At 36.4% G+C, this 20,044-nt stretch overlaps 1 protein-coding gene across 2 annotated transcripts in view; it reads left to right on the top strand.

Moving 5' to 3' along the window:
- The window catches only part of KLHL5 (kelch like family member 5), a 74,189-nt gene that overhangs the window by 38,510 nt on the left and 15,635 nt on the right, over positions 1-20,044 (top strand). For both annotated transcript variants that reach the window (XM_029235791.1, XM_029235790.1), the window contains 3 exons: positions 6,974-7,186; positions 16,142-16,328; positions 18,673-18,897. In XM_029235791.1, the coding sequence (XP_029091624.1) occupies positions 6,974-7,186; positions 16,142-16,328; positions 18,673-18,897 (625 nt within the window). The remainder of the gene's footprint in view (positions 1-6,973; positions 7,187-16,141; positions 16,329-18,672; positions 18,898-20,044) is intronic.

The following is a 20,044-nucleotide window of genomic DNA, read 5'->3' as shown; positions in this document are numbered from 1 at the left end:
CTTCTTTGTCACAGATTAGTTGACCATAGGTGCATGGGTTTATCTCTGGGCTTTCTATCCTGTTCCATTGATCTATGTTTCTGTTTTTGTGCCAGTACCATATTGATTACTATAGCTTTGTAGTGTAGTCTGAAGTCAGGGAGTCTGATTCCTCCACCTCCATTTTTTTCCCTCAAGACTGCTTTGGCTATTCGGGGTCTTTTGTGTCTCCATACAGGTTTTAAAATTTTTTTGTTCTAGTTCTGTAAAAAATGCCATTGGTAATTTGATAGGGATTGGATTGAATCTGTAGATTGCTTTGGGTAGTAGAGTCATTTTCACAATATTGATTCTTCCAAACCAAGAACATGGTATATGTCTCCATCTGTTTGTGTCATCTTTGATTTCTTTCATCAGTGTCTTGTAATTTTCTGAGTACAGGTCTTTTACTTCCTTAGATAGGTTAATTCCTAGGTATTTTATTCTTTTGTTGCAATAGTGAATGAGATTGTTTCCTTAATTTCTCTTTCTGATCTTTCATTGTTAGTGTATAGGAATGCAAGAGATTTCTGTGCATTAGTTTCATATCCTGCAACTTTACCAAATTCATTGATTAGCTCTAGTAGTTTTCTGGTGGCATCTTTAGGATCATCTATGTATAGTATCATGTCACGTGCAGTGACAGTTTTCCTTCGTTTCCGATTAGGATTCCTTTTATTTCTTTTTCTTCTCTGATTGCCGTGGCTAAAACTACCAAAAGTATGTTGAATAATAGTGGTGAGAGTGGGCAACCTTTTCTTGTTCCTGATCTTAGAAGAAATGGTTTCAGTTTTTCACCACTGAGAATGATGTTGACTGTGGTTTTGTCATATACAGCCTTTATTATGTTGAGGTAGGTTCCCTCTATGCCCACTTTCTGGAGAGTTTTTATCATAAATCGGTGTTGAATTTTGTCAGAAGCTTTTTCTGCATCTACTGAGATGATCATATGGTTTTTATTCTTCAACTTGTTAATATGGTGTATCACACTGATTGATTTGCATATATTGAGGAATGCTTGCATCCCTGGGATAAATCCCACTTGATCGTGGTGTATGATCCTTTTAATATGTTGTTGGATTGTTTGCTAGTATTTTGTTGAGGATTTTTGCATCTATATTCATCAGTGATATTTGTAATTTTCTTTTTTTGTAGTATCTTTGTCTGGTTTGGTGTCAGGGTGATGGTGGCCTCGTAGAATGAGTTTGGGAGTGTTCCTTCCTCTGCAGTTTTTTGGAAGAGTTTGAGAAGGATAGGTGTTAGCTCTTCTCTAAATGTTTGATAGAATTCACCTGTGAAGCCATCTGGTCCTGGACTTTTGTTTGTTGGAAGATTTTTAATCACAGTTTCAATCTCAGTGCTTGTGATTGGTCTGTTCATATTTTCTATTTCTTCCTGATTCAGTCTTGGCAGGTTGTGCATTTCTAAGAATTTGTCCATTTCTTCCAGGTTGTCCATTTTATTGGCATAGAGTTGCATGTAGGAATCTCTTAGGATGCTTTGTATTTCTGTGGTGTCGGTTGTAACCTCTCCTTTTTCACTTCTAATTTTGTTGATTTGAGTCCCCTCTCTCTTTTTCTTGATGAGTCTGGCTAAAGGTTTATCAATTTTGTTTATCTTAAAGAACCAGCTTTTAGTTTTATTGATCTTTGCTGTTGTTTTTTTTCTATTTTATTTATTTCTGCTCTGATCTTTATGATTTCTTTCCTTCTACTAACTTTGGGTTTGTTTGTTCTTCTTTCTCTAGTTCCTTTAGGTGTAAGGTTAGATTGTTTATTTGAGATTCTTCTTGTTCTTTTGAGGTAGGATTGTGTTGCTGTAAACTTCTGGCTTAGAACTGCTTTTGCTGCATCCCATAGGTTTGGGTTTGTCATGTTTTCTTTGTCATTTGTCTCTAGGTATTTTTTGACTTTGTCTTTGATTTCTTCAGTGATTTCTTGGTTATTTAGTAACGTATTGTTTAGCTTCCATGTGTTTGTGCTTTTTACGTTTTTTTCCTGGTGATTTGTTTTTAATCTCCTAGCGTCCTGGTTGGAAAAGATGCTTGATATGATTTTAGTTTTTTTAAATTTACCGAGGCTTGTTTATGACCCAAGATGTGATCTATCCTGGAGAATGTTCCATGTGCACTTGAGAAGAAAGTGTAATCTGCTGTTTCTGGATGGAATATCCTACAAGTACCTTATCTATCTGGTCTGTTGTGTCATTTAAAGCTTTTGTTTCCTTATTAGTTTTCTGTCTGGATGATCTGTCCATTGGTGTAAGTGAGGTGTTAAAGTCCCCCAGTATTATTGTGTTACTGTCTATTTCCCCTTTTATAGCTGTTAGCTGTTGCGTTATGTATTGAGGTGCTCCTATGTTGGGTGCATATATATTTATAATTGTTATATCTTCTTCTTGAATTGATCCCTTGATCATTATGTAGGTCCTTCCTTGTCTCTTGTCACATTCTTTATTTTAAAGTCTATTTTATCTGATATGAGTATTGCTACTCCAGCTTTCTTTTGATTTCCATTTGCATAGAATATCTTTTTCCATCCCCTCACTTTCAGTCTGTATGTGTCTGAAGTGGGTCTCTCGTAGACAGCATATATATGGGTCTCTTTTTGTATCCAGTCAGCAAGCCTGTGTCTTTTGGTTGGAGCATTTAATCCATTCACATTTAAGGTAATTATCTGTATGTATGTTCCTATGACCATTTTCTTGTTTGGGGTTTGTTTTTGTAGGTCCTTTTCTTCTCTTGTGTTTCCCACTTAGAGAAGTTCCTCTAGCATTTGTTGTAGAGCTGGTTTGGTGGTGCTGAATTCTCTTAGCTTTTTTTTTTTTTTTTGCGGTACGTGGGCCTCTCACTGTTGTGGCCTATCCTGTTGCGGAGCACAGGCTCCGGACGTGCATGCTCAACGGCCATGGCTCACGGGCCCAGCCGCTCCGCGGCATGTGGGATCTTCCCGGACCAGGGCACGAACCCATGTCCCCTGCATCGGCAGGCAGACTCTCAACCACTGCACCACCAGGGAAGCCCTCTCTTAGCTTTTGCTTGCCTGTAAAGGTTTTGATTTCTCTGTTGATTCTGAATGAGATACTTGCTGCGTAGAGTAATCTTGGTTGTAGTTTCTTCCCTTTCATCACTTGAAGTATATCATGCCACTCCCTTCTAGCTTGTAGAGTTTCTGCTGAGAAATCAGCTGTTAACCTTATGGGAGTTCCCTTGTATGTTATTTGTTGTTTTTCCCTTGCTGCTTTCAATAATTTTTCTTTGTCTTTAATTTCTGTCAGTTTGGTTACTATGTGTCTCGGCGTGTTTCCTCTTGGGTTTATCCTGCCTGGGACTCTCTGCACTTCCTGGACTTGGGTGGCTATTTCCGTTCCCATGTTAGGGAAGTTTTCGACTATAATCTCTTCAGATATTTTCTCTGGTCCTTTCTCTCTCTCTTCTCCTTCTGGGACCCCTATAATGCAAATGTTGGTGTATTTAATGTTGTCCCAGAGGTCTCTTGGGCTGTCTTCATTTCTTTTCATTCTTTTCTCTTTATTCAGTTCTGCGGCAGTGAATTCCACCATTCTGTGTTCCAGGTCACTTATCTGTTCTTCTGCCTCAGTTATTCTGCTATTGGTTCCTTCTAGTGTATTTTTCATGTCAGTTATTGTATTGTTCATTTGTGTTTGTTTGTTCTTTAATTCTTCTAGGTGTTTGTTCTTTAATTCTTCTAGGTCTTTGTTAAACATTTCTTGCATCTTCTCCATCTTTGCCTCCATTCTTTTTTCGAGGTCCTGGATCATCTTCACTATCATTATTCTGAATTCTTTTTCTGGAAGGTTGCCTATCTTCACTTCTTTTAGTTGTTTTTCTGGGTTTTTTTCTTGTTCCTTCATCTGGTACATAGTCCTCTGCCTTTTCATTTTGTCTGTTTTTCTGTGAATGTTGTTTTCGTTCCACAGGCTGCAAGATTGGAGTTCTTCTTGCTTCTGCTGTCTGCCCTCTGGTGGTTGAAGTTATCTTCCCCCCCCAGTCTTTATTCTTCCCTGTAAATTTCTTAGTTTAACTTTTATAGCTCAGGTTCAAATTTTTTTTCGAATAAGATAAATATAAATAAAATAAAGGTGGATTTTTTTCCTTTGTAATTATTACATAATTTACATAATATTTCTTACCTAAGAAGGAGTTTTATTCACATGCAAACATTTGTATGCATTTAGGCCATTGCTGTTCTTTACAGTAGAGGCACAGTTGCTCCTTTAAGGCTTAGATATAAATTAAATTTAAATTAGCTCGATGTTTATAAAGCTATTTTCATAGCCAGTTAGTTGTGGTAGTTTTTTTCTCCCCAAGGCCATTATTTAACATTATTCAGTTTCAGCAGAGACATGAAATTGAATTCTAATAACAATAAGTAATTTAGAGGCAGGTTGTGTGATTTGAGTTGTTGCTGTGGGAACTGAATCAAAATGTATAGCAAAATTCAGTCTTCAATTTAAATAAATCCCTCAGTTATTTCATGTGCTTGAAAACTATTCCAAAGGAGGAAAGAGCATAATGCTAGCAAGTGTTTGGTAGCATGATAGCTGTTTGTATCGTAAAATGGATTTAAAATATGAAGTAAGCACAATGCCACAGAGTGAAATCAACTGTCACAATTAGCAAATAGTGCACATACTTGGGATGTTCACCCATCCTGCACGAATACAAATAGAAAAGGATGAAAAGTTCCTTCTTGTAATCCTGAAATCTGGAAACTTTTGTTCTTGTTCTGACTGCCACTGAACGTGACCTGGAAGACATCATGTAACCTCTACAAAAAAAAATCTTAAGACTGGTTATGTCATTACAAATATTGAATGTCATTGTGGATTGATAAAATAAATACAAACATTTGATTTTACAATTTTAAATTTTGTTTCTTGTTCTAGAAAACCTGTAAAAAAACATTGAATTTTGCTAAAGTACTTGCTTCAAAACCAAATTAATACTTTTGAAAAGCACTTTATGTTTAACCTTCAGTTCAGTAGTATTTCTGTAAGGTATTGAAAAACTCCATTTTCACTTAATACAAATTATACCAGAATGGCATGGGCATTGTTCTGAAATAGATATATCAACAAATAAACTATTAATTAAATGAATATTTATATAATCTTTTTCTCATTGATAAAATGAAATTAATTCCATTTGAAAGTATGGCAAGTGTTTTATAACTGCTGACAGTGCTATACACTATACTTTTGAACAATTAGAAATGTATATTATTTTGATTTCAGAATCTCATCTAACATTATATAATAAATATCTTTCCATTTATCTATGTGGTCTTTGTCCCTAAAATTGTTAATGCCTGAAAAATAGCCAATTGAGTTACAACCCCCTAGAGCTGGACATTTAAGCTATTTCCCATTTTTTTTACTATTATAAATAATAATACAAAGAAGCACCATTAGAGAAGCATCAGCTTTTTCTTCCCCCTCTTGTGAATTATTTACTAAGGATTAAACTACTTGTGGTATAACTACGAGTTGAGAGCTTCAACATTTTTATAGCTCTTGCTGTGTGTTACCAAATCATTTTATAATGTCGCTATACAATTGAGTAGTACAGTTTGCTTGAAGCCATTCCAGCCCTGAGGTTTTGTTAAAATATATTTCTGAAAAATGATAATCAGTCATATTAAAATAGATTCATTTGGGCATCTTTAACAAATCATGATGAATTGAGGCAATTGAATGTAGTTAATTATTCATGTATGGTTTTCCTCTTAAGAATTTCTTGGAAAGGAGTGAAATGTCAACCCAAGATATATCTTAGATCAGTACCTAACTTGGGTTACTGGATGCTATATGGAAAATACAATTCTCATCTTAATATAGAAGATAATTGTTGATAGTCCTTATCTCTAGCTCTAATTTAAGTATCTTGAGCTATTTTTAAATAGCTCTGATTTAAACAGCCTTAGCTTTTTTTATTAAAACTGTATGCTGAGACAGCCATAGTACGTTAAGAAGCATAAGAAAAACATTAAGGGACAATACTTGTAGCATTTGCGTTTGTATTATAACTGTGTAAGCAGCCCATGCATTAAGACTTGTAACCTTTTACAACAGAAGACTATTTCTTTTCTCTTTAGATTGTTTAGCATAATAGCCTAGTAAAAGTTATCTAAGGGTATTTTTATCTTCCATTTCAAATTATAAAGAGGCTGATTCTAGAATGTAGCCAGAACTGAGTCATCTTCGGTCTAAGGCCCTGGAGTCCCAGTGTACTGTAGGTCAACATTTTTGTTTTGGCTGTTTTTCCTATGAGACCAAAAGAACTTTGTACATAAATCAGGTAAGAAGAGATTAAAGTTTTCAAATCAGACCTAAAATCCTTGGTGGTCTTATAAATAATATTAAAATACTTTTAAAGGCCAGTTTGGCTCATGGATAGCTCTAAGGACACATTCTCTTCCCAGGCAGTCTGAGAAGACTTCCGTGGTTCAGAATGGTCTTGGGAAATTTAGCCACCCTAGAGGCCATTTCTGGGTAAGAGAAATAACTTCATTCTCACCCAGGTATATCGCTCCCCTCTTGGCCAAAATCTTCTGCACCACAAATCTAAACTCACTTTTGATGTTAATCATACAAAGTGTCTATGTCATTTTTTTCTATCTTCCTTTGAAAGACTGGCCAAAACTATTCCCTAACTTGAGCAAAGCAATGCCTAAAAATCCCAAATTTATTTTTTAATTGTAATAAATGATACAAAGCTTTAATTCTACTTACATAGAAATAAGAATTTCAACAACATAATTACAGTTTAAATGTTATTTTCTTCTGTGTTTTTTCCCTTGCACGCAATAATACATTGTAAGGAAGGGCTGAAGTATAAACTGTGTTTTGGCATCTAATTAAAAAATGTTTAGTTTCTTTTAAACTGTGATGGACAGAAGAAACAATATCAATTATATGCTCTTTTTCCCTCTAGGAACATTTCATGGAAGTAATTCGAAACCAGGAGTTTGTGTTATTACCAGCCAGTGAAATTGCAAAGCTCTTGGCCAGTGATGACATGAACATTCCTAGTGAGGAGACAATATTGAATGCACTTCTTACTTGGGTCCGTCATGATTTGGAAGAGAGACGGAAAGATCTCAGTAAACTTTTGGCTTATATTAGGCTACCTCTCCTTGCGCCACAGGTAAACTATTTTTGATTATTTAAAATCAATGTCATAATTTCAACAACAGTAGTTGCTGCAACTTTGAGTAGTCAGCCTTCCACATCTGTGGGCTCCACATCTCAATTTCAGCGAAGTGTAGATTGAAAATATTTTTTTAAAAATTCCAGAAAATTCCAAAATGCAAAACTTGAAGCTGTCCTGTACCAGCAACTATTACATAACATTTACGTTGCATTTACAACTATTTACATAGCATTTGCATTGTATTTGGTATTGTAGGTAATCCAGAGATGATTTAAAGTATACAGGAGACTGTGTAGATGTTATCTGCAAATACTACATATTTGAGGTGAAATGTTGTATCCACACAAATCCTGCAACCAACCCCCTGTCCCCAGAATACTGAGGGACTACTGTATTCACTTTATGCTAATTACATTAATATGAGCTTATCTATTAATTACATTAATATGAGCTTATTTATTCTATTCAATATGGTTATTTTATATATATCCCTATGAAATGTTAAGGTGAAAAGATAGCAAAAATAAAATTCTGTTTGTTTTCAACCCAGAAGGTCTATCTAAATTGCATCCATTAAGTAACATTGTTGCTTTGAGGTTAGTAATTTTATTTGACTCAGCTGCAGACCTATCCTAGCAACTGCAGACCTATCCTAGCAACTGAAGAATTAATAAAGCTGCTAATGAAAGAAACACTGGACTCTAGGAACCAGAAAATTTAGATTAATTCATTTGCCACACATTTATTAAGTATCCACTAAATGCTGGATTCTGATGGTATATAAATTAATAACATGTTAATAGTTCTGGCTCTGACATCCTAAAACTCTGTGACTTGGCAAATTCACTTACCTCGGTTTCTTCATCTGTCAAGTGGAGATAACATCCTTTCTATCTCACAGGATTTTAATGAGGATCAGAAAAGTGCTCTGTGAAATAAAATGTGTTATAAATAATATTAGTATAATTATTACCATTATTTTAGAATTGAGATATCTAGTTGGTATAGTCAAAGCAATCAGTAACGTATTTACATGCATAGTTTCCCCTTTTTACAGTTTCAGCTGGAATATACAAAAATTTCCTCTGCATACTTTGCTACTTATTTTGAGGCCTTAAATAGAGTCCTTGAAAGTAAAGAAAGAATGAGTTGTTACTGCTTGAGATCAGATTTTTTGTTGTTATTGTTTAAAGTGCCATGAGTTTAATTTTATTTGTATTTATCTTGAGCATTATATATTATTTCCATCTGTTGTGAGCAAAAGTTACTGTTTGTTCTCTACCTTATAAAACAAAAATCAGTGCTGCTGCTTTATAAGAAAGACCTCTCTTCACAGATAGAATATTGTTTGAATTCATAGGAGTGAAACTACACGAACTGGTGACAATTCAGGAACAATAACATCATAAAACATTTCTCTTAAAATCAGATTTAAAGATGAGAGGACTATTTTTGCTGATATACAACAGAATTTTTTTCTTATCCTTTTCTAAATGAAAGAAAATAAAATCTGAAAAATCCTAGTGGACTTTGAAAAGAATCTGTGCAATTAAGTAACCTGACAATTTACTTCAGTCCTGTAGCTTCAAATGTTTATGATACTATATTTGCATGACTCTAAGAGATCTTTAAAATTTCTTTTATCCAGGATACTGCTGATAATCATAGCCATAAGATCTTAGAGTTGAAAGGCACTTTGGAGAACATTTAGTCTAACACCTGTTGTACAAATGAAGTAACAGACCAAAAAAGTAAAACCATATGCGCAAAATCGCAAAGTGATTGCATAAATCCCTTCTGCGTTGTAGTTTTCTTTGGCTTTGTTACTTGGCTAACATATATTAGAGTTATGAGACAGAGGTAGGACTTGAACCCAAATAAAGTTCTATGCCTTTTCCACTGAACTATTCTGCCTTTTGAATGTACTTTGTGTAAATTTGCGAGGTGGGGGGAGGGACATCAGGTGGAGGAAGAAATAGATTAAAAAATAAATCAGGGCTTCTCTGGTTGCGCAGTGGTTGAGAGTCCGCCTGCCGATGCAGGGGACACGGGTTCGTGCCCCGGTCCGGGAAGATCCCACATGTTGCGGAGCGTCTGGGCCCGTAAGCCATGGCCGCTGAGCCTGCACGTCCGGAGCCTGTGCTTCGCAACGGGAGAGGCCACAACAGTGAGAGGCCCGCATACCACAAAAAAATAAATAAATAAAAAATAAATCAGTAATTACAATATAATGAGATGAAGGCTGTGATCTATACGTAAACACGGTATTATGAAAATAATTGGAGTGGCCCACCCAGACCGATGGTGGGGAAGCTAGGAGAACCTCTGAAGTGTCAGTCAGTTTGCAGGCTGAGTTCGCCACCCAAAAGAATGGGCATGATAGCCCAAGGAAGAAGGGGTTCTAGTTATAGAGCCATGAGCACATATATCGTGTTCTGGAATTTGAAGATAGCTTGCATGGCTAGAGTACAGAAATAAAAGGGCAATGTTGAGAGATGAGTCTGGAGAGGTAAACAGACCGGATCGTGAAGGAACTCAGTCATGCCAAGGTGTTTGAATTTTATCCTAAAAGCAGTGAGGAAGCACTAAAGGGTTTTAAGTAGGGAATGGCATAATTATCCTTTTAGTTTAGAAAGATCCTATAACTGCATTGCAGAGAATGGATTGGAGGAGTCAAAGTAGAAATACACTAGGAAGGCTATTGGATTCAGACCAGTGAATTAATCACTTTCTGGAAGTGGAGGTAGAGAAATTAATTACCAGAATCAAGAGCTATTTAGAAGGTAGAATTGATGCAACTTAATGACCAACTGAATGGTGTGGGGTAAAAAAGAAAAAAAAAGAAGGGTCCAGAATAATTCTGATTTGTGCAACTAGGTTGATGAAGGTGCTGTTGATTAAGACAGAATACAGGATGAAGAGCTGATTTTGAAGGTGGGGAAGAAAGTAGAAGAACCATGTTCCCAGAGCTTCTTGACACCTTGAACCCTCTTAGAGTCTAAGAAGTTTTGAAAACTACTTATTTATGTTGTTGAAGCCAAGGGGAAGAGAGTGACACTGATCAAAGAGAACATGAGGGTACTAGGGGTGGAACCCTAAGAATTACTAATATTTAGTGGTAGTCCCAAAGCTGCCTAAATACCTGTAGTTCCATTAAAAAGAGATTGCAAGTTCTAGAAGGAGGAAATTTTTTTTGCAGGGGGGCTGCTTTGGGTCTCCTTTGCCACGTGGGCTTTCTTTAGTTGCGGCGAGAGGGGGCTACTTTTCGTTGCAGTGCATGGGCTTCTCATTGCGGTGGCTTCTGTTGTTGCAGAGCACGGGCTCTAGGCCCGCAGGCTTCAGTAGTTGTGGCTCGCGGGCTCTAGAGCGCAGGCTCAGTAGTTGTGACGCACGGGCTTAGTTGCTCCGTGGCATGTGGGATTTTCCCAGACCAGGGATCGAACCCGTGTCCCCTGAATTGACAGGCGGATTCTTAACCACTGCACCACCAGGGAAGGAGGAAATTTTAACATCATCAGATGCTACAGAGAAGACAGATAAGGATGGAAAAACCACTGGATTAGCCCAATGGTTCTCAAAGTGTGATCCCCAACTATAGGATCAGCACCACATGGGTAATTGTTTAAAATGAAAATTATTAGGCCCCCAGTCTACACCTACTGAATCTGAAACTCTGGGGGTGGTTATTAAAACACAAGCCAGCTGTGTTTTAATAAGCCCTCAGGTGCATCTGATGCCCACTCAAGTTTGAGAACCACTGTCTTAGCTTGATGAGTAGTTGTGATGGAAGCCACATTGCTCTGTATAATTTAAACAAGTTAATAACACCTCTTGGAGCACTGTTTTTCTTTTCTGCAGTGGTAATACTCTGTTGCACCATTATGGCATTTAGAGATACTAGCAGGGTTTTTTTTTCTCCCTTGCTAAAAGTAAAGGGCAAGTTTGCAGACTTAGAGTTGTCAAGTGATGAAGTATTGAAGTAGACTCTGAAATCATCAAGAAAATGTTGGATTGTATTCTGAATGTTTTATTTTAAAAGATAGGAAAAGGATGAAGTTGCTAAGATCTTAAAAGTTCTCATCACACACCAGAAAATTGTAACTCTGTGGGGGTGGATGTTAACTAGACTTATTGTGGTGATCATTTTCATATATATATATATATATATCTCAAATCATTATGTTGTACACGTGAAACTAATATGTTCTCTGTCAATTATATTTCAATAAAAACAAAAGTGAAAAATGAAAACAAAAGAAGTCTAGTGCCTATCAAATAAATGACTAATTTTTTAATTGACATTAGATCCAGTTACCTAATGAATTTACTTTTGTGAAATAATTCCTTTTTCAATGAGGTTTTACCCTACTCCGTTGATAAGAAACATTCTATTTACCCTAACTAGAAAGAGTTCAACTGACATATAGTAATTTTATTGTAGTGTCTCCTTAAAATGATATAGGAAATCATATATATCATTGTAATCCTCATCCAAATGATCATTTTAGTGTGGCTTTTTTTTTTAAACTCTGAATAATCCAGAAGACAAGCGTGTGTGTAGTTTTATTTTACCTTCGAAAGCATTTCAGACTTTTCTGTTTGATCCCATTTTAAATAATGTGTATAGAAATACAGCTGGCCCTCGAACAGCATGGGGATTAATCTGTGTATAACGTATAACCTCCATATCTGAGGTTCCTCTATATCTGTGGATTCAACCAGTGGACTGTGTAATACCGTGGTATTTACTACTGAAAAATATCTGTGTGTAAGTGGACCTGTGTGTTTTGTATCCACGTTGTTCAAGGGTCAACTGCATTAGGACATTATTTTAAAGATTTTGGCACCTAAATTCTTAATGTTCCCAATGTTTACCCTGTATTACAAGTGTCTTGGTCTCCACTATTCTGTTCTCAATTCTCATTATTGTTTTTTACTAAAATTCAGAAATATAAAACGAGTCAGTATTTATATTTAGTATTTTATTTTACAAGTTTTGTAAAAACTTTTTTTGCAAGTTTGTAAAAAAAAACTTTTAAAGGCTGTAGAGTTCATAAATCATTCACATTCTGTTTTTCACTCTTAGTAGTAGTTGAAGGGACAGTTTTAGTGAAATAGTCATATAGTGAACAAGTATGTGAGTGAAGATAAAAATTTACAAATGGAAAATGTTTCTTCTATTTTCTAAATGTTTCCATTTTAATAATTTGCCATTCTTTTATGGCAGAGAAGGTACATAGTATTCACCTAAAATGAAGAGTATATGAGAGTCTGTATTTTGTAGTGCTTTATCAGTGCCTTCTGAATGATTTTCCAAATGATATCTGGTACCTTCTATTTGATTAATCTGATACTTAGATTAATGGATTCATATTTTCTTCCATTATTTTCATCTCTCTACTTAAATATAATTAATTCCATTTGTTCAAAAATTATAATGTCAGCATGCTAAGAAATATATTTTGCTTCATATTGCAGTAACTATTGAGTCTTACAAGACTTTACTTTCTATAATTTTTTCACATTTATTTTTTTTTCAAAGGACTAAAGCAATTATATATAACCAAAGTAATATAAACACTAAGATGAATCTAAATGAACCAACTCAATGCATATTCATTAATGGCTTCTCTAGCAAGTATAACTGTATTTTGTGTGCACAGAATAATATAGAATAATTAATACCAGAATTTATACTCTGGCTTAGGTCCTGAGACTTAGGTCTTAATTTGGCTTTTTTGTCTTTAGCATGCCGTTCTCAGTTTCCAAATGCCACAAACTATTTTACAGTGACTTTTGTTAGAGACTCTTCCTTCTCTTCCATTATCAAAATATGAACATACTCTCAACATCATTAGCCATTAAGGCGATGCAAAGTAAAACTGCATTTCCCACCCACTCAAGTGGCTAAAAAGAGAAGATAGTAATAATTGTTGGTGAGAATGTGGAGAAACAGGAACCCTCATAGATTGCTGGTGTGAATATAAATAGTGCAGCCACCTTGGAAAACAGTTTGACACTTTCTTAAAAAGTTAACATAAGTTTATGACATGACCCAGCAATTCTACTCCTAGGTATATACCCAAGAGAAATGAAAACATATATCCACATAAAGACTTGCACACAAATGTTCTTAGCAGCTTTATTCCTAATAGCCCAAAACTGGAAACAATATAAGTGTCCATCAACTGGTGAATGGATAGACAAAATGTGATGTAGCCATACAATGAATTATTATTCAACAGTAAGAACAAATGAAGTAGTGATACATGCTACACATTGATTAACCTCAAAAACACGCTAAATGAAAAAAGCAAGATACAAGAGACCACATATTGTATGATTCTCTTTATACGAAACATCTAAGGGCAAATCTACAGAGACAGATTAGTGCTTGGAAGAGGAGATAGGAACAGAGATTAACAGTAAACAGACATGCGGGATCTAATCAGGGTAATGAAAATGTTCCAAAACTGTTTTATGATAATGGTTGCGCAACGTGGTAAATTTACTGAAAATCATTGAATTGTATACTTGAAATGGTGAATTATAAAATATATAAAGTATACCTTATATTATCAAATACAATCCTACAGTGTATCAAAAGGATGAAACACTATGACCAGGAAGGTCTTTTTCTAGGAATACAAGAATGGTTGAGTATTAGGAAATCTGTCAAGGTAATTATATCAGTAACTTCAAGGAGAAAAAGCCATATGATCATATTAATAGATGTATAAAAGATACTGGAAAAAATTAGCAACCATTCTTAATTTTAAAACTCTAAAGTAAAATAGGGAGAGAAGAAAACAACCTATCTATAATAAAGATGGATTACTAAATGCTATAGTAACTATTATCTTAAATAGTGAAACACTAAAAACATATCAATTTAAACCAGAAAAATGGATACTCTATATCACCGTAATTATTTAACATTGCTTTGAAGGTTTTAGCAACTACCATAATAAAATAAAAATGAAATAATTGGCATACATATTAGAAAAAGATGTAACTATCCCTATTTGGTGATTATTATGATTACATGCCTAATAGCTAGAGTTTGATAAGGGAATGTGGTAAAGTTGTAGGTTATGATACAAGTATACAATGACAAAAGATATGTAAAGTGGAAATTCAAAATCTATTTCCAATAGCAATAAAAAATTTAAAAATATATTTAATATATTATTTAATACATTTAATATAAAATTAGCATATCTAATTTAAAAAGGCATAATAGTACCTATATAAAGAAAGCTATAAACAGTGGAAAGGCATCTTGAACAAAAAGACTTAGCATCATAAAAATGTAAATTCTCCCAAAATTAATAAATTGAATGCAGTTCATATTAGAATGCCAACAGGATCAAGATGGCAAAGGGGAATTAGATAAATCTGTCTTAAGTTTATATGGAAAGTAAAGACTCAAGAATAGTCAAGGGCTTCCCTGGTGGCGCAGTGATTGAGAGTCCGCCTGCCGATGCAGGGGACACGGGTTCGTGCCCCGGTCCGGGAAGATCCCACATGCCGCGGAGCGGCTGGGCCCGTGAGCCATGGCCGCTGAACCTGCGCGTCCGGAACCTGTGCTCCGCAACGGGAGAGGCCACAACAGTCAGAGGCCTGCGTACCGCTATAAAAAAAAAAAAAAAGGCCAAGAAAACTGTGAAAATGAATAGTGAGGGTAGATTTATATCATATAAGCAGGAAATGCCATAAAGATGCTCTAATAAAATATAGTATTAGAAAAGGAATAGACAAATAGATTAGAGGATTAAAGAGCAGATCTCATATATCCTGAGACTATTTATGACCAAAGTTCAATTCAGTTGGAAATGGAGGGAATTATTTAGTAAGTGGTGCCGGTACAGAACTAGCTATTCATTTGGAAGAAAAAATATTTCTCAACTCATCTTCTGTTTAAAAATTAATTTCATATGGCTCAATATCCTAAATGAAAGAAATAAGGCAATAAAGGGGCAGGGAGGGGGATGGAGAACCAAGTAGAAAAAGGAAAAAAATAATTTTTTAAAAGGCAGGGTATGACCATATTTATGCATTTACATAAAATTACATAGGTAAAAAAATAGGATTCAGTGAAGTACAAGGAATTTTAATTCATTTAGAATAAATCACCATTTGGAGTTCTTTGCCCCTTAAAAGAATTGGAAAGTTTTGTTTTTGCTGTTGCTTGCTGGTTGAACATTCTTTAGAGAGGTCAGTTAAATGCAGTCTAGTTAGTCAACTCCTACTTATTATTCTTCAGTTAAAACTATTTCTAACTTAAAGAGTAAAATGATTTATTTTAGACAATCTGGAAAATATAGAAACATACAAAGAAAGATTATTTAAAACACCAGTTTCCCCACTACCCAGAGATAAGCACTATTAAGATTTTAAAGCATACCACTTCTCCTCAGTTTCTGTTTTTCAATGAAATGTAAAATGTAAATTTTGTAAATGTTGAATATTTTAGTTAAAAATAGATGTCCAGACTTGGATTCTTTTTTAACTTTTTGCTTTATCTTTTTTTTTTTTTTTTTTAATTTTTTTGGCTGTATTGGGCCTTAGTTGCGGCGCACAGGATCTTCGTTGAGGCATGCAGGATCTTTCCTTGTGGTGCGCAGGCTTCTCTCTAGTTGTGTCGCGTGGGCTCCAGGGTACGTGGGCTCTGTAGTTTGCGGCATGCAGGCTCTCTAGTCGAGGCTCACGCAAGCTCAGTAGTTGTGGCACGTGGGCTTAGTTGCCCCATGGCATATGGGATCTTAGTTCCCCGACCAGGAATTGAACCCATGTTCCCTACATTGGAAGGCAGATTCTTTACCACTGGACCACCAGGAAAGTCCCTTGGATTTTTTTTTTAATGAGATCATTTCCATTTGTGAACTAGTTTATTCTTTCAACCTTACTATTTTATTGGTCATTCAATACACATACTATTTCTTCTAGTTCCTAGCAGACATGGAAAATAATGCACTTTTTCGAGATGATATACAATGTCAGAAACTAATTATGGAAGCAATGAAGTATCACCTACTACCAGAGAGACGGCCCATGTTACAGAGTCCTCGGACAAAACCTAGGAAGTCAACTGTTGGTACATTATTTGCAGTTGGAGGAATGGATTCAACAAAAGGTATTAAATAATCTTTTATTTGAAGGAATGGAAAAATGAATATTTTAAAAATTTTTATTGAAGTATAGTTGATTTACAATGTTATGTTAGTTTCAGGTATACAGCAGAGTGATTCATCTATACATATACATATATCCACTCTTTTTATAGATTCTTTTCCCATATAGAGAAAAGAGTAATACTCATTACAGAGTATTGAGTAGAGTTCCCTGTGCTATACAGTAGGTCCTTATTAGTTATCTATTTTATATATAGTAGTGTGTATATATCAGTCCCAATCTCCCAATTTATCCCTCTCCCCTTTTCACCCTGTTAACCATAAGATTGTTTTCTACATCTGTAACTCTGTTTCTGTTTTGTAAGTAAGTTCATTTGTACCATTTTTGAAGATTCCACATATAAGTGATGTCATACAATATTTGTCTTTCTCTGTCTGACTTACTTTACTCAGTATGACAATCTCTAGGTCCATCCATGTTGCTGCAGATGGCATTATTTCGTTCTTTTTTATGGCTGAGTAGTATGCCATTGTATATATGTACCACATCATCTTTTTTTTTTTTTTTTTTGGCGGTACATGGGCCTCTCACTGTTGTGGCCTTTCCCGTTGCAGAGCACAGGCTCTGGAAGCATAGGCTCAGCGGCCACGGCTCACGGGCCCAGCCGCTCCGCAGCATGTGGGATCTTCCCAGACCGGGGCACGAACCTGTGTCCCCCACATCGGCAGGTGGACTCTCAACCACTGTGCCACCAGGGAAGCCCACGGTGGCTTCTCTTGTTGCGGAGCACAGGCTCTAGGCACACGGGCTTCAGTAGTTGCAGCACACAGGCTCAGTAGTTGTGTCTCATGGGCTCTAGAGCGCAGGCTCTGTAGTTGTGGCACGCAGGCTTAGTTGCTCCACGGCATGTGGGATCTTCCCGGACCAGGGCTCGAACCCATGTCCCCTGCATTGGCAGGTGGATTCTTAACTACTGCGCCACCACGGAAGTCCTCAAAAATATTTTTGAACAGCTACTGTATACAGTGGAGTCTATTATATGCCACTGAGAAGGCAAAGATGGAAAGAGACTTGGTATTTATTGCAAATAACTTAAAATTTTGTAAAGTAAATAAAAAATAATAAAACTCAAATATATAAGAAAAATATATTTTATATATACACACACACATATATATAAACCTTCAAAGGTTTCTTGCCATATATGTATATGGCAAAACTGTTTCTAAATTTTAGGAGATATCAATAGCGTCTGTGCTCTGGTGACCTAATTGTAGCAAATACTTTAGAATAAATGTTTGTCTTGATTGTAATTTTGTAAGAATAGCACTGATAACATGTTGTATTAGAAGCTTAGAAGACAGAAGTAAAGTAGATACTAATTGAACTCTTCATACCTGGGGGTTGGGTGTTTGTTTGTTTTAGAGGAGTGGGTCTTTTTTTTTCTTAATTCCACTCTTCTTACCTCATAAAGAGAACAAAAGAGTTCCTTGGCTCTTCTAATTCTTAAAAAAATGTATACACTGTCCAGCAGTTATTCCCTAAACTTTCCACTCTCATAGCTCCCAAAGCACTTGATGTACACTTATGCTCTTGTCTTTCCTGGTTGCAGTGGAGTGTGTATCCTCTCCCTCCTCCTATCAAAGCCCCTCCACTGTGCCCTGATACTGCCCTTTCCTGCCTCTTCAGGAACCTCCCACCATTAATGAGGATCCTTTCATCTCCTGTATTTTCAGCTTCCTTCCCCACAACTAGATCCTTCCCATTGACTCAAGTTTTTCCACTTTTAAAAGCAAAACAAAACGAAACCTCCCTCCACTGAGTAATTCTTATCTCTCTCTTCCTTTTTGTAGCCAAACTTCTTAGAGGAATCGTCTATGCTCACTGTCTCCATTTCCTCACCTCTCAATCACGTCTCAACTGCTCAAACAAGGGACCCTGCCTGAAGTCATCAGTGACCTCCATGCAGCTAAATCCAGTCATACTTTTTAGTCTTCATCTTACTTGATACTCTCAGCAGCTATACACTTTTTTACTTTGGCGTCCACGGTGCTAAACTACCCTGCTTTCCTCCCACTTCTGGCTGTTGCTACTCAGCCCCCTTTTACAGATAATCCTTTCTCATTTGACCTCTTAGTACCAGAGCCAGGTGTACTCTGGTACTAGAGAATAGTAGGAGATGAGGACAGAGATACAAGCAAGGATGAGCTCATGCAGGGGCTTATTGTAATTTATTAAATGTATTACTGTCACTGCTAATAATATACTTTTATATGTCTAATTTCATAAAACACTCAAGCATGGTGAGCTTTTTATTTGCCTAACTTCTATCTATCACTATTAAGGAGCAACAAGCATTGAAAAATATGATCTCCGTACAAATATGTGGACTCCTGTAGCCAATATGAATGGGAGGAGGCTGCAGTTCGGCGTTGCAGTGTTAGATGACAAACTGTATGTGGTTGGAGGAAGAGATGGACTGAAGACTTTGAATACTGTAGAATGCTACAACCCCAAAACAAAAACTTGGAGTGTGATGCCTCCTATGTCTACACATAGGCATGGCCTTGGTAAGCATAACTGCAGATTCATTCATAAGGTTATACCCTAGGCTTGCATGGCATTTTCACATTCCTTACCAGGCAGAAGAGCAGTGTGGCAGCTGCTGGGCCAACAGCAGTCACCAAGCGTTCCTGCACATGCTCCCTGTCATCTGAGAAGCAGAAGCAGAGAAAACAAGCCTGTACATAAATGTATATTGTGCAACCAGCACAAGTGAAAACATGAATATTTAAGAATTGTGGTGTACCACGATGGACTGACAAGCCACCTTCTGACATGTGGGTTCTATGTTGACAATTAGTGTTATCTAACCTAATTGAAATGCATACTTATTTAAAAACCTTTAGCATTATTGGTTTTCATCTATATCCCTTAGTTTTTAAGCAGAAATGAGTACGACGCAGAAAAATTTTGAGGTGGCACAGAGAATGTAATGATAGAGGCTTTTTTTCCTTTAATTCAGGAATTCACTGAGCAGATATTGCTTAGTGTGTGCTGTATGCCATGCTCTGTGTTCTGTAGGTATACAAAGATGAGAAAGATGAGGCTTGCAATGTATGTGTATCGTCCAGATTTTGCTGCATAACAAGCCACTTCAAAACTTGGAGGCTTAAACCAAGAACCATTTATTTAGCTCATGGATCTGTGTATCAGCTGGGCAGTTCTTCTGGTCTGGACTGTCTTAGAAGATTTCTGCTGGGTTTTCTCATGAATCTAGGTTGGGCAGGCAGGCTGGTTGGCCGGTTGATCTAGAATGGCCTCACTCACGTGGGTACTGGTAGACAGGCTGTCAGCCTGGGCAGCAGAGGCAACTGGGCCATATGATGCTAATCATTCAGGCTAGACCAGGCTTCTGCAAATGGTGGCAGTCACAGGGTTTCAAAAGCAGGAAGAGAAGGCATGCTTCAATGCACAAACACTTTTCAAGCTTCTGCTTGCCTCATGTTTGCTAACATCCCATTGGCCAAAACAAGCCACGTGGCCAAGCCCAGCTTCAAAGGATAGAGAAATAGACTCCTCCTCTTGATGAGAGGACCTACAAGAATCACATTGAAAATAAGCATGTATTCTGGGAAAGGAAGAATATGTGACCTTATCGTCAGTTTATCACAATTTGGAAAATGTTTAAAATAGTTGCAATAAAGAATTTGATAG

Source organism: Monodon monoceros, unplaced genomic scaffold (genome assembly GCF_005190385.1).
Source record: "Monodon monoceros isolate NGI ecotype Baffin Bay Population unplaced genomic scaffold, NGI_Narwhal_1 Super_Scaffold_20, whole genome shotgun sequence".
Lineage (NCBI taxonomy): Eukaryota > Metazoa > Chordata > Mammalia > Artiodactyla > Monodontidae > Monodon > Monodon monoceros.
The sequence above is the reverse complement of the archived record's forward strand: the minus strand, read 5'-3'. Positions and strand labels throughout refer to the sequence as shown.